Source organism: Perca flavescens, chromosome 3 (genome assembly GCF_004354835.1).
Source record: "Perca flavescens isolate YP-PL-M2 chromosome 3, PFLA_1.0, whole genome shotgun sequence".
Classification (NCBI taxonomy): domain Eukaryota; kingdom Metazoa; phylum Chordata; class Actinopteri; order Perciformes; family Percidae; genus Perca; species Perca flavescens.
The window spans coordinates 7,265,802-7,281,784 of record NC_041333.1 but is presented as its reverse complement, the minus strand read 5'-3'; the positions used below and the strand labels follow the sequence as shown (position 1 = coordinate 7,281,784).

At 41.0% G+C, this 15,983-nt stretch overlaps 1 protein-coding gene across 7 annotated transcripts in view; it reads left to right on the top strand.

Moving 5' to 3' along the window:
- nf1a (neurofibromin 1a) overlaps window positions 1-15,983 on the top strand; it is a 282,226-nt gene that overhangs the window by 59,184 nt on the left and 207,059 nt on the right. For all 7 annotated transcript variants that reach the window (XM_028569967.1, XM_028569974.1, XM_028569961.1 and 4 more), the window contains exon 7: window positions 14,981-15,056. In XM_028569967.1, coding sequence (XP_028425768.1) covers window positions 14,981-15,056 — 76 coding nt within the window. The remainder of the gene's footprint in view (window positions 1-14,980; window positions 15,057-15,983) is intronic.

Genomic DNA, 15,983 nt, shown 5'->3' with positions numbered 1-15,983 from the left:
CGGGAAAAAAAAGTTGCAATCCCGCTCAGATCGGAAAAGAAAATGTTCACTTTTTTGATGCGAGCAGTAGCTTGCTGCATGATCAAATTCAGCTGATGCGCATAGCATTGCACGTAATGGGCATTCTTGAAATGCTCACGCACCTTTTGCTGCACACCAGCCTTCTCTCCCCTCATCACACTGGCTCCATCGTAAGCTTGTGCAATGAGTTTGACTTTTTCGTCGTCGGCAAAAAGACCGTTCAGTCTCTCCAAAAGCACACTGGCAATTGAGACTGAGGTTGATTCCGAGATGGGAAGGAACTCGAAAAAGCGCTCCTGCACTTTGTGGTTGCTATCTATGTACCTCAGCACAAGCACCAGCTGTGTCTGTGTAGAAACGTCCGTGGTCTCGTCAGCTTGGATAGCTACGAAGTTTGCAGACTTCACCTCCTCCACAATATGTTCCCTCATGACCGCTAGCATACACTCCTGTAGCTCGTTTTGAATGGTCTTTGATGTGCCCTTGAAAACTTTAGCATTTTTAAGATGGTCATCAAACACCTCATCTAATTGTGCCACAAAGTTGACAAGTCCAAGAAAAATACCAGGGTTAGTGGAGCCCTCAGTGTCATCTTTGCCTCGCAAAGCTAACTCAAACACTCCGCAAAACTTCACACTCTGGATTAGCCGGCTGAGGATGTGGCGGTTCTTGCTAACCTCATCGTTGTGGCAGCGGACAGCTAGCCTGTATCCTTCATCCAGTTGAGTGGCAATGTTCACTCTTCCCAAAGCAGACAATCTCAAACAGCTATCCATGTGGGTCTTTGACAGCTCATGTTTCTTAATCTTTTATGAAAGAGGGTGCATGTCCGTTACACCAGTCGCTGTCCAAGCGGTGCTGTCTGCCGTGCCGCCTTCAGGGTGAAAGAGTAAGCAGGGGTAGCAGAAGACTGCATTAGCTACATCGCAGCCTGCTAGCCAGGTTTTTTGTTCGTACCAATTTTTGGAAAATCCTCGGGTGTAAGACTTTCCCCCTTTAGTAGAAACCTGTTGAATTATTAAATTTGGTCTGGGAGGTCCTAATTGTTTTGTTGCCAATTTGTTCGCCGACAAAAAGGAACTTCTTTCAAAGAGACAATCGAGTTGCACTGAACGCTAGCCATCTTGACAGTAGTACGTGAATTGATTGACGCTGCTACCCGCTCTTTTCTTAGTTACGTTCATGGTTGTTAGGTATGACGAAAGCGCGTAAGTGCAAGCCCTCCCGGAACCCATAGAGATTGTATTGGAAGCTCTGATATTTGAAAAAAAAAGATTTTACATGAGTCTATGGGAGACTTTGGGGGCGATTTTCAACCTGACTGAAATCGCCCCAAAAGGGGCGGGGCCATTTGAAGCACGACTTTAGCCTGATTGGACATTTAGTGGCAGATCAGACGTCTAGATTAGAACACTGATAACTACTGTTGCCGTGATATAATTGATTAGAAAAAAAAATCCCTTCCTTTTCCCGTTTGACAGTGCGTCACCCATATCGCCCTAATGAACACACCGCCCCTGTTAGAGCCATACCCTAAACCCAACCGGAAGTCCGCCATTTTGAATTCAATTCATGGCCATTTCCACATGTCATACTTTAACGAACTCCTCCTAGAGATTTCATCAGATCAACTTCAAACTCAGTCTGTGCCATCTTAAGACATTAAAGATGAAAAGTTGTTAAAAGAAAAACTTTTCGTCATAGGGCGTGGCCGTGGCAGGGTGGCCATTTTTTGCGTTTCGCCGCCGAAACAGGAAGTGGGTGTAACTCGAGGGTACCATTGTCCAACTGGCTCGAAACTTTTCAGGATTCATAAGACTCCGACCCTGAGGACAAATAAAGGCCGATATTTACTTAAAGTCATAGCGCCCCCTATTGGCAACAGGAAGTAGGACCAAAACTATATGTGCTATACTTTAACAAACTCCTCCTCTGCGTGGCGGCCATTTCGAGTGTTTAGCGATGAACAAAGAAGTTGTTGTAACTTGAGTGTACGTTGCCGTATCTGCCCAAAATTTTGATTGACAAGGGACCAGGCCTGAGGACAACTACAGGCCAAAATTGACTTTTGGTCATAGCGCCCCCTGCTGGCAACATGAAATGCGCTTTATATGACAAACTTCATCCGATTTGCATGAAACTCAGAATGTGTGGTCTACATGTGACAGTGAGCCGGCCCCTATAATATGACACGCCCACTTACTCAGGCCACGCCCCCTTTCATAACCTTTGAACCGTTTAAGCTATACCCTTGTGACCGTGTGAGGTCTCATTGACCCCTATGCTTTAGCCACGCATCCTTTCACAGCTGATGAACCGTATGATGTAGTCTTGTGTGAGGTATCATTGAACTCAGCAGCGAGTTCCTTTTTAATTGGTAATGGTTTGGCCCGCCCCCTATGCTTTAGCCACGCCTCCTTTCACAGCTGATGAACCGTATGACGTAGTCTTGTGTGAGGTATCATTGAACTCAGCAGGGAGTTCCCTTTTCATTGGGGACGATTTGCGGTGTCTGAGTGCCGAGCAAAGGCACAGTCGCAAGGAGCAGCGTCTGCCTGTAACCCCCGACGCGCGCAGATGTGCGAGGGCCCGTCCATCGCTGCTCGCAGCTTTAATTAGGACCCGAGCACGAAAGTGCAAGGCCTCCCTTGCGTTTTTGAGGGGCTTAGCATGCACGAATGTCACAACTGGTGAAAATTGCAAAGTATTGTAGTAATTGGGCTCGGGCGTTGCCAGGGGGCTCCATAGCGCCCCCTAACGTGCACATTAATTACGACAAAAGTAATAAGTTATTAAAGCTGCGAGCTGCGATGGACGGCGCGTCGGGGTTACCGGCGGACGCCGCTCCTTGCGACCATGCATTTGCGCGGCACTCAGACGCCACAAACCGTCACCAATGAAAAGGGAACTCCCCGCCGGTTCAACTATACCTCACACAAGACTCTACGTCATACGGTTAATTAGCTGTGAAAGGGGGCGTGGCTAAAGCATAGGGGGCGGGTCCAACCATCACCAATTAAAAATGAAGCCTCTGCTGAGATGAATGATACCTCACACAAGACTCTACCTTAAATGGGTCAGCATGTATAAAAGGGGGCGTGGCTTAAACATCACCAATGAAGAAGGAAGTCTCTGCTGAGTTCAATGATACCTCACAGAAGTGTTTACATCAATCGGGCCATTAGTAATAAAAGGGGGCGTGGCTTGAACATAGGGGGCGGGCCAAACCATCACCAATGAAGAAGGAAGTCTCTGCAGAGTTCAATGACACCTCACACAAGACTCTACCTTAAACGGTTCAAATGTTAAGAAAGGGGGCGTGGCCTGAGTAAGTGGGCGTGGTCATATTATAGGAGGCGGCTCAGTATCACATGTAGACTACACATTCTAAGTTGCATGTAAATCGGATGATGTTTGTCATATAAGGCGCATTTCCTGTGGCCAGGGGGGGGCGCTATGACCAAAAGTCAATTTTGGCCTGTAGTTGTCCTCAGGCCTGGACCCTTGTCCATCGTGAGAAATTTCGGGCAAATACGACAACGTACACTGAAGTTACAACAACTTCTTTGTTTATCGCTAAACACTCAAAATGGCCGCCACGCCCACACCGTCTGACGAAAAGTTTTTCTTTTAATAACTTTTCATTGTTAAGGTTTTGGGATGGTACAGACCAAGTTTGAAGTCCATCAAATGAAATCTCTAGAAGGAGTTCATTAAAGTATAGCACCTTGACTTTTAGGCCTTCTTCCTGTTGCCACTAGGGGGCGCTATGACTTTAAGTAAATATCGGCCTTTATTTGTCCTTAGGGTTGGACTATTATGAATCCTGAAAAGTTTCGAGATAATCGGACAATGTACACTCGAGTTACACCCACTTCCTGTTTTGGCGGTGAAACGCACAAAATGGCCGCCACGCCCTATGACGAAAAGTTTTTCTTTTAACCACTTTTCATCTTTAACGTCTTAAGATGGCACAGACCGAGTTTGAAGTTGATCGGATGAAATCTCTAGGAGTTCGTAAAAGTACGACATGCGGAAATGGCCAAAGTCGCACTAATTTCGTACTTTGAAATCAAAATGGCGGACTTCCTGTTGGGTTTAGGGTATGGCTCTAATGAAGTTTATTGTACATCTTGACATGTTACATATGTGTACCAACCGGAACGGCGGACATTTTTAAATATGCATTTTTCAGGTGTTTTACATTCTTTCGAACTAGTCCTAGGCCATGATTTCAATCTTCTTGAATCTTTGCAGGTAGTATCTGTGACCCTCATGACGAAAAGCTATCCAGAGAATTTTGATAGTTGAAAAAATGCGCAAGTAATAGGAACTTACCGTCTAAACAGGAAGTTGCTTTATCGTGGCAACAATTATTGCCATTGCCTCGAAACTTGACAAGGTTGTTCCTCGTGGCCGGTTTAGCATCTGTGCCAAAGTTGGCGGCAATCGGCCATTAGATGGCGCTGTTTTAATTTGTTTTTATTAATCAGCCACATATTGATATATGGGAAGCCTACTTTGTCTAACTACTCCTGGGACGTGGGTCTGATCAGCATGAGAACTTGCAAGTAGACACGGAGGACCCTCATGAAAAAAACTTATCAAAAGAATATTGATAGCTAACACAGTGCACAAGTTAAGGAGGACCAACTTCCTGTAGGTGGGTGTGGAAACAGGAACGGTTGTATCTTGTCAATGGCTATTACAATGGATGCAAAACTTAGGGCAGTTGTTCCTCATGTGCCAATTAGGCTGTGTGCCAAATATGTGCCAACTCCTCCTGGGCCGTGAGTCCAATCTGCACGAAAACTTGGATATAGACTCGGTGGATCCTCGTGACTAAAAGTTATCAAAAGAATTTTGATAGCTAACGCAATGCTCAAGTTATGGAGGAACAACTTCCTGTAGGTGGGTGTTGAAACATGAACGGTTCTATCTTGGCAAAAGTTATTCCGATTTACATGAAACTTTGAATGTTTGGTCTACATGTGATGTTGCATCTGCCAGTACCCCCTGGGGCAAGAAGCAAGGGCCCGTCATCGCTGCTTGCAGCTTTAATTGTGGGAATGCTGTTCAACAGCATTCCACCTATTGTTATTTGTGTCGGCCATTTTGTTTATTCTTTTTATTCCGTACGTTTTTTGGCTCTCTGTAACTTCTGCATACTTTCACCTATTTAAACCATTAAACTTTTCAAATGTTCAGCTCTTTCAGCTAATAATGGGACTTCAACTTTTAAACTTTTTAAAAAAAATTATCTTAGTTCCTTGTCTATAAACTGCTCTCAAGCCCACAATATCTACTTCTCATGCACAATTTATACATCAAAACGTAGGTATTTTTGTCTAGTTTCAGAATATCTGCTCAGTTATGCGATATGTCTCATACTTTTGGCTAAGCGAGCTTCCAAATGACGAGAGTTGAAAATATTTCTCCATCCGCTCTCATGTTAAAAATCCTTTATATTTCCCAGTGAAAGGCACAGCGAACCACTTTTTTAAATCGTTGATATGCCCACATTTCTAAGTTTATCAACATAAATTTTATACCGATACGTTCACAAAGGCCTTGTGGTGCTCAGGATCACGTCATTTGACTGATAGCAGTTATAGTTTTGCCAGTCCGAGGCTTTGTTTGAGAGCTTGCTCTGTGTCTGAATTGCTGCGGTGTGCTACAAGAGACATATTAAGACCAGGTGCGATCGTTATCAGATCAAAGAGATGTTTATAAACATGGCCCAGGCCCTTAGTAACCATGACAACCTTTTCACAGACAGTCTACCTGATTAGTCCAGGCTTGCTGTAGGAGTCAACTAACTAGACTAACTATGATCATCAGTCTATATCATTTGCGTTCCACTTCTGTCTGTCTGTCTGTCTCCTTATCTGTCTGTCTCCCTCCCTCCTGTCTCCCTCTCTTTCTCTATGCCTCCCTCCCTCCTTTCTCTTTTCTCTGTCTTCCTCCCTCCTTTGTTCCCCTCCTTCCTTCCTTTAGTCTCCCTCCCTCTGTCTCTCTCTCCCTCCATCCTTCTCAATCTCTCTCTCCTTCCATAACTCCTTCTCTGTCTGTCTCTCTCTCTCCCTCCCTTGCTCTCTTTCACTCCCTCTCTCCCTTCCTTCTTCTGTCTCTCCCTCCAGGGTCATTTGTGATTTCATCCATGTATATAGCCCGTTTCTTTTCAGGCAATATATCCACCTCTCAGCTCTTTAGGGTCATGCTTGTTTGTTCTACGCAATAGATATGGCTGATAATAATACAAAGTATTTAAGCTTTCAGCCTTTTTAGTCAATTTTAGTCAAAGTTGCTGTCTTTCTTTTCCTCTCCTCTCTTTCCTCTCTCTCCTTCTCTCTTTATTCTCTTTCTCTCTTCTCGTCTCTTCTGCTCTCCTTTCTTCTTTCTCCTCTTTCCTCCCTTTCTTCTTGTTCAGACCCATTCTTTTCACCTATATTTCACATCTCAGCTAGATTGATGTTTTTTCGTGCAGTGTATATATCTGATAATAATAAAAATATTTCTTCTTTCAGCCTTTTCAACTTTCATCTTTAACAGTATTACAGTATTAATTTGTTTCATATTTCTGCATATGTGAGTCATTATCAGTTAGAAAATCTACTCAGACCTCACAATGTTCTACATATGGTGTCATTATTCAACCTTTAAAGCAAACAGTTCAGTTTAGCATAAACTTTTAACTTTTTAATGAAATTCATACTTATTAAACCAATTTCCACTTTTTCAACTATTCTCACTATTTCAACTTCTTCTTACGGATTTAAGCTATTCAACCAGTTTAGCTTTAGCAATTCAGCTATTCAGCATTCCCACGCATTTTCTAGTTTTTCTTATTCCGTACGTTTTTTGGCTCTCCGTAACTTCTGCATACTTTCAGCTATTTAAACCATTCAACTTTTAAAATGTTCAGCTCTTTCAGCTAATGATGGGACCTTTTAACTTTTTGCTTTTAGGAAATTAATTTTCTAGTTCTTTCCTTCTATTCTTTTTCCCGTCAAATTAATTGCCTTTTTGAGGGGATTAACATATTCAAAAACTCACCAAATTTGGCGGTTGCATTAAGTCTGGTGAAAATGTACGTATTTTAAGGGTTTCGGGAATGGGCGCACAAAAATGGCTCGCTAGCGCCCCCTAGAAAGTTAAAAGAATTGAGCCCCTGCGGTGCGTTTAACGTAGACTCATGGAACTTGGTACACATACAGTACAGGCCAAAAGTTTGGACACACCTTTTCATTCAATGTGTTTCTTTATTTTCATGACTATTTACATTGTAGTTCTCACTGAAGGCATCAAAACTATAAATGAACACATATGGAATTATGTACTTAACAAAAAAGTGTGAAATAACTGAAAACATGTCTTATATTTTCGATTCCTTAAAATAGCCACCCTTTTTTTGATAACTCTGCAAACCCTTGGTGTTCTCTCAATGAGCTTCATGAGGTAGTCACCTGAAATGGTTTTCACTTCACAAGTGTGCTTTGTCAGGGTTAATTAGTGGAATTTTTTATCTTATTAATAAAAAAGCAAAGGGTGGCTACTTTGAAGAATCTAAAATATAAGACATGTTTTCAGTTATTTCACACCTTTTTGTTAAGTACATAATTCCATATGTGTTTTTCATCGTTTTGATGCCTTCAGTGAGAATCTACAATGTAAATAGTCATGAAAATAAAAAGGAAACATTGAATGAGAAGGTGTGTCCAAACTATTGGCCTGTACTGTATGTATCATGTCAAGATGTACAAAAAACTTTATTAGAGCCATACCCTAAACCCAACAGGAAGTCCGCCATTTTGATTTCAAAGTTCAAAATTAGTGCGATTTTGGCCATTTCCACATGTCGTACTTTAACAAACTCCTCCGAGAGAATTAATCTGATCAACTTCAAACTCGGTCTGTACCATCGTAAGACATTAACGATGAAAAGTTATTAAAAGAAAAACTTTTCGGCAGACGGTGTGGGCGTGGCGTGGCGGCCATTTTGAGTGTTTAGCGATGAACAAAGAAGTTGTTGTAACTTGAGTGTACTTTGTCGTATCTCGCCAAAATTTCTCACGATTGACAAGGGTTCAGACCTGAGGACACCTACAGGCTAAAATTCAATTTTGGTCATAGCGCCCCCTGCTGGCAACATGAAATGCGCCTTATATGACAAACATCATCCGATTTACACGAAACTCAGAATGTGTGGTCTACATGTGATACTGAGCCGCCCCCTATAATATGACCACGCCCACGTCCTCAAGCCCCGCCCCCTTTCTAAGAATTTGAACCCTTTAAGGTATACCCTTGTGTGAGGTGTCATTGAACTCAGCAGAGAGTTCCTTCTTCATTGGTGATGGTTTGGCCCGCCCCCTGTGCTTAAGCCACGCCCCCTTTCATAAATGCTGACCCATCTAAGGTAGAGTCTTGTGTGAGGTATCATTGAACTCACCAGAGACTTCCTTTTTTATTGGTGATAGTTTGACCCGCCCCCTATGCTTTGGCCACGCCCCCTTTCACAGCTAATGAACCGCATGACGTAGAATATTGTGTGAGGTATCGTTGTACTCGGCGGGAAGTTCCCTTTTCATTGTTGACGATTCGCGGCGTCTGAGTGCCACGCAAATGTGCAGTCGCATTTACCCGACGCGCGCAGAGGCGCAAGGGCCCGTCCATCGCTGCTCGCAGCTTTAATTCCAATTGATTTTATAGCCGGAGATTGAGCCAAATTCGTTAAAGATCTTAAGGATTTTTGGAACAGAGTCCTCAAGGTCAGATATGTACAGCAAAATTTCATCTGCAAATAACGATATTGAGTTGTTATTGGATTTAATCTGGACATTACATATTTTATTTTACCTTATGGCCTGGACTAACGGTTCAGGAGAGATCGCAAATAGCATGGGAGATAGTGGGCATCCCTGTCTCGAGCCCCGCGCGATGGGAAATGGCTGAGAACACAGGCCATTGGTTGAGACTATGGCTGTGGGATTCGCATATAAAGTACGTACCATTTCAATGAATTTGGCTCCCAAACCAAGCCTCTCCATTACTTGCCACAAGTAGTTCCACTCTAGGCGGTCAAAAGCCTTTTCCACGCCCAGTGATAAAACTGCTGCCATTGTTGGGAGGTTTTTGGCTTCTTCTATTACATGAAATAATCTGTGTACATTGTCTGCAGCGTGACGCTTTGGTATGATGCCTGATTGGTCGGGATGGACTAGCTTCTCAATGAAGCGTTCTAGACGTAGTGCCAAGACTTTGGAATAAAGGTTAATATCCGTTCCATTGAGGCTGATGGGCCTGTAGTTCGCGCACTCCGTAGGATCTTTGCCCTTTTTGTGTATGACCGAAATTAGTGCAGTGTTGGTTTCTTGATGAAAGTGCCCCTCTCTATGGCCGAGGTTAAAGTTTGTAAAATTATAGATCCTATTGTGTCAAAATACTGTAGTAAAGGTTATGATGGAATTCCATCGAACCCCTGTGTTTTCCCTTTCTTAGCTGTTTTTAATGCAGATTTAAGTTCCTCTATGTAATAGTTTGACCCATTTCTTCTGCCTCCTGTTGTTCGAGAAGATGCAGGTTTATCTCTTTCAGGAACTTTTGGCACTGTATCGGATCCTAATTGCAGGAGGATTCTTACAATTTTGAATAAAAGGATTGGAATGTGGCGGTGATATCTTTAGGATTCGTTGAGATACCTCGGTCCGTGTGGATGCTGTTGATAGTAGCTCTGGACTCGCTTTGTTTTAATTTCAGAGCTAGCAATTTGCTTGGTTTACAATCATTAAAATAGTATTTTTGCCTCACTCTGTGCATTATGAATTCAGCTCTCCTTTTTAGCAAATCATTTAGCTCTGCTTGATTTTTGACTAAAAGAGTATGTGTAGATTTAGAAAAGCACATCTTTAGTGACTGCTAACGATTTACAACGCTCTTCCAACCCGAAATCCTTGCCTCTCTCTTTTTCTTCAAATTTGCCGCAAAGGATGATATGAAATCTCTAATAAATCCTTTAGTGGCTTGCCAGATGTACGCCGGGTCAGTCAGTATTGATTGATATAAACTCCACCAGTTTGGCTCTAAACTCTGTATCAAAATCTGTGTTTTGGAGAAGGGAATTATTAAATTGCCACCTTCTAGATCTTTCTCCTAACATATCACAACGGAATGTGGTTATCAGCGCATTGTGATCAGACAGGATTGCTGGTTCTATCGCTATCGTGTGGAACATTGACTTAAGTTCACTGGAGCACAAAAAATAATCAGTGCGGGAGTGGGTGAGGTGACGTGTGGAGAAAAATGTGTAATCCTTGTTAGTAGGATTGTGCATCCTGCATATGTCTGTAAGATGGTGGGATTCCACAACTGCATTGAACATGTCCGATATGTGTTTTTGGACTTTCATGTGGCTGATCCCTGATCTATTCTGATTTAAATTTAGTACCGCATTCATGTCTCCCCCTATAATTAATGAATATTCATTGAGAGAGAGCAATTCATGGGTTAGGTGCGGGAAAAAGCTTTCATAATATGTAGCCGGTGCGTATACTGAAACTAAGGCTATTTTCCTACTCCATATATATATATATATATATATATATATATATATATATATATATATATATATATATATATATATATATATTATATATATATATATATTTTATTTGGGCTTGAGTCCATACATGCAGTTAATGAATATAGGCATGCAGAACTGAAGGCTCGGTTAGCAACGATTAGCAACCATTAGCTCTGATTAGCGGTTAGCTGCGGTTAGCTCCAGTTAGCTAGCTCTGTTATAAAGATATGGAGTGGAGGAGACTGCTGGGGAGAGGGGTAACAACCAGACTCTGATAAATGACGTTCGGAGAGCTTTCACAGCAGCGTGGCTGCGTTGTTTCAACGTTTTTATTAGTACAGATAATCCCACAACAAGACCAGCAGCAGCATGCTACTGCTAACGTAACGATAGCCTCTCTGAGCAACTTCATGAGGGGAGGGGCTGGAGGCAGCTCCTCTGTGTGCTCTGTAAAAAAGATAAATACACCGATGTATATACTATATTTTGACTTATTTAACTGTCTAGTAAAGTTCAAAGACAGTGTTTAAAAAGTGCAATCCACATGTTTACATATGTTTATTACAGTAAATAATAATTAATCTAAATACTACTAAGTGTGGTAAAGCCACATATTTGTTTTTATATTTCTGCAATCTGCACTTTAGTTTGTGTGATTTGTTTCTGACTTTCATATGAATGTTTACACCAGGCTTGGTCAGTGCTCAGTATACTACTGTGATTGAAGTAGTTAAATAAAAGATGTCATTCATATAAATTCATGCATCACCTAATTTCATCATCACATCCAGGCCTCCAGGAAAGAACTGTTTGTTTAATCTGTCTAATCTTCTGTTGTTCATACTATACAATGATTTATTGCTCGTCTTTGTTGAATAATACAGAAGACAAAGAGCTTAAAAAATAATCACATATTGAATCAGCACTCCCTTCACAGTGCTGTAGATCACTGATTTAAGCACACTTAGCTGCTTCTCCAAGACCCGGTCGATTAATTCCTCCATATTTGAGAGCGTTTTCACATTAGCTGCTCAGTTATCCACTACTCCATTAGCCGCAGACATGCTAGCAAACTTCTCCGAACCGAGTAGACAGCCTAGGCGACGAGACCCGCTCTTTCATGCCTGCAGGCATTTTACAGAGTCAACAGAGACAACAGACAAAACAATTTGGCATCAAAGAAAAAGTAATAGACCTGGTTTTTAATGAAATACGGAGGCGAGTATAGGAGCTCAGTCTATTGCAACCATTGCGGGCGCAGGTCACGTGCTTCTCCCAACTAAAACAACCTTTGAAGGTACACATTTTCCACCAAGACAAGTTCCTTCTTGAGGCTATTTTGCAGAGGATCCGTAGCTCTGTACGGCCTCCCAAGACGATTGTGATTGGTCAAAAGAAATGCCAATAAATGCCGGAGCACGTTTTTCTCCCATCCCCGAATGCTGTGTGGACTAGCCAGACCCTCCTCCATAGTGCTGTGGAGGAAGGTCTGGAAATGTGAGACTATTGTTTATTTGACTAAGATGTGAGGAGAGGACTCGAAGAGAGGAATCGGGGATGTACACTGGGAATTGGGAAAGGGCTGTGAGACTATACAGCGATTTGGTTTATGCTTGTTTAGTGGGCTCCATGGAGCCCCATAATGTGTGGAAGGCCTTAGTTTTGACAAAGGTGCCCCATTTCCACATGATTTGGTATCCACATTGCTCTCATCATTTGGGACATATTTCAGTTTGCTTTAATTAGCTCCACACAACCTGATTGGCCATTTTGAATTTTATGCGTTTTTCATATGTACATTTTTCCAAATTTGTGCTAGATTGTTCATCACATTTGCCTTATTCATGGAATCACGGCGGTGCTTAATGCGCCACCCATCCGGCCCGTTATGAGAGTAATGAGAGAGTAGTGGTAATCAACCACCCGAACTGCACTGAGTAGACAGATTCAGCAACAACACCAAAAACTCCTTTTTGGTTTTCTTAACATTATTCATTCATCACTATGACAATATAGGCATGTGCAGAATAGGTATTTAGGAAAAGTCAGTCAGAATCACAAGGTTAAATGGCATGGGCTATAGAAATTCTGGTGTTAAATTAAGAAGTAAAAAAAAATTTTTTATATTAATATGTCTCAGGATTTTAGTAAGGTAGTCAATTAGTTTTTAAATGCTTTAAAAAAGCTGATCTTAAAAATATTAATTTGAGTAAATATTTTGCCAGCCCTATTAAATTCAGGGTTCCTACGCCGTTTGGAAAACCTGGAAAAGTATGGAATTAGATTTTTAGTAATTTCCATGTCTGGGTAAGTATGGAAAAAAGAAACAAGGGTATGGAGAAATATTTGTGTTTCCAGACTTTCTACCATACGTTGTTCTCTAAAATATAAAGTTCAGCCAAAATGCTTAGACCAGGAAGATTTGCATTTTCAGCGAGGCAAAAGACGTACCACGCAATTTGGGGAAGCTTATGCTATTTTAGCAAAGGGTGTTTTTTTAAGAAATTTTTTTGGGGCGTTTTAGGCCTTTATTTTGACAGGACAGCCGAAGACATGAAAGGGGAGACAGAGGGAAGGAATGACATGCAGCAAAGGGCCGCAGGCCTGAGCCGAAACCGGGCCCACTGCACCGAGGAACAAACCTCCGCACATGGGCGTGCGCTCCACCAACCGAGCCATCAAAGGGTGTTTTTTGCGTAGCTCTTCAATTCACTACCAACGTCATAGCAGGTTCCGTAGATTAAACTGTAACGTTAGTTCGTTCAGAAATAGGCTACAGGCTATACGTGTATATGTCACTCGGTCAATATTTGTGTAATACCACCTGTGTGTGTGTGTGTGTGTGTGTGTTGTGCCTCATGTATTTAAGTGATAGGGTTATGCTTATGGCAGAAGGAGAGAAAAACAGACACTGAACGTTAGTGATTAAATACTTGTTAATATAAGTTCTGTGTTAAGTTTAAAAATGCATTATTTTAATATATGTAAATAATTTATTTAAATAATTAAGTTATTATTTGCACGGTGACATCCACATAGTCTGGAAATATAAGTATGGAATTTTGAAATGGAAAATGTGTAGGAACCCTGCAAATTGTTTACAGGCTATTCAACCTTTCAACTTTCTTTCATTTCATTATTATTTAAATTTGTTGTTTTAAATATTTGACTATAAAGTATGTTTATTTTGAGCTTACAATTCCTCCTCGCCATTTTTCTATGGCAATTTGCCGATAACACTCGTTGACTTCTTGGTTCCTTAACTTAACATTTTGTTTGTAAGCACTCTAGCGTTTCGGATAATACTGCAGCAAACAACACGATCATAAAGGACTTTGTCCATTCTCGTAGCTATAAACAAGGCTTTACTCCCTCTTCCTCTTCTTTTACTTGCCGCCATGGCAGAACATTGGCAGCTGAAACACTGGTTGTTTTTGCAACTTCAGTGTAGAGGATTGTGATGTTTATTGCAACTTCAGCAATATCTGCTGCCTTACGTTCGACACACAGTCTGCGTTTGTTTATGTCTGTGGCCTTTAGTAGTGTTGATAGGCTATTACTCGTGACATTAACCAATCAGACATACAGAAAGATAGAAAACATACCTTAATTAGTCCCTCAAGGTGAAGGTCCATTTTTAACTATGGGTTACAGATGGGCTACAGAGATGTCTGCATAAGAGCCAAAGTAGTGCATTTTGAAATTAATTTGTTTAATGTGCAATCAGATAAAATGATTCAGATAATTTTCCAAATGCCGAAATCACAGAAGATAATAGTCCAGGCAGAAAATTAGTCGAACCCTCTGCCCTATTAGGGTTGGGTACCAAACTGTGTACTTTTTTTGGGTACCTGCCAAATTACGTTGGTACTGCAATTCAAAAATGCTTTACATAAAACATTAAGAGCAGTTTAAAAATAGATAGAAAATAAAAACAGGCTAAAATGGAATAAGATACAAATACAAGAATAAAAGTTACAGTGCCGTGTCATAATTTAATAATTATTTATTTAATAGGTTATAGGGAGGCGAGAGGGAGGGGTTTTACAAAATTTCACAAAATGTTCGAAGTAAATAGGATACATAGGTTTGGAATTATTTTTACAACTGAAATTAATTTTTTTTTATTACAGAGGGAAAGTACAGAAAAAAGGTACCGTTGGGTACCAGAATCGCATTTCAGGTATCAGTACAGATACTGGAAAAAATGTGAACAGTACCCAACCCTATTGATAAGTAGCTGAAATAGCTACAATAATTGAGCAGTTAACTCTTGTTAAGAGATATGTGTTAGTGCTGTCAGTTGGCCCAATTCCTAAGTGGATAGTTCAGTTGTGTACAGATTCTTCTTATACTTACGCTGTTCTCTTTCTACAGGCGTTTTGGAACTGGGTGGAGAATTACCCAGATGAGTTCACCATGCTTTACCAGCGACCACAGGCAGATATGGCAGGTATGAATGGATTCAAACCATTCAGTCTAACATGGACTGAATCTTTGCTCATCTCACAATATGCCCATGACTTGATTACATTTGTTTTTCTAAATAGTATAAATGTTTCACAGATACAAATTGTAAAAAGCAACCAAATCAAGCCAGTCATCAATAATTGAATATATGCACTTTAAGGCACTAGTTGAAAGAATATTTAACTTTAAGGCCTTAGTCTTTAGACTAAAAACACAGCTAATGTAATTAGGGGTGCAAATCTTTCTTTTTTCTATCTCACGGTTCAATTCGATTATTGTGGTTTGATTCAAAATCGATTCTGGATTCAAAACAATTACCAAATCAAAATTCAGGATCTACTCCAGTCCTTTGTGCGCTAAAACCGACATTGTGGCAAGTTAGGGCATTCAGGCAGAGTATAGTGTGTAAAAAGAGAACGTCTGGTCCACCTTAATGGTTGGCCCACATTAAAGGGATATTTCACCACTGGAAAGATGAATATGTATTAAATTGGGTCATTTATGTAGTAGAAATGTGAATATTTCCAGAAAAGCCAGAAAATGTATTGTGGATGAAGGACAACAACTCCCAGAATGCACTTGCTTCGCTTCCCTACTGGTCCACTCCCAAGCCACGCCTACCGTTTACAGACATAATTAACAGAGACAGTCAAGTCAACTCAAATGTGTTTTATTGTCATTTCAACCATTACACAAAACATTTGGCTCAAATGGCGTTACACATTTAAAATATATAAAACTAGAGATGTTCCGATACCGGCTTCGATACTGCCTAAAATGCTGGTATCGGGAAGTACCGGAGTTTATGCACCGATCCGATACCACGTAATAAAGCCCTAAAGAAAATCTACGTTAAAGTAGTTTATTTATGTTCTTTTTCCATTATAACTGGCTGTCAAACTGGATAATA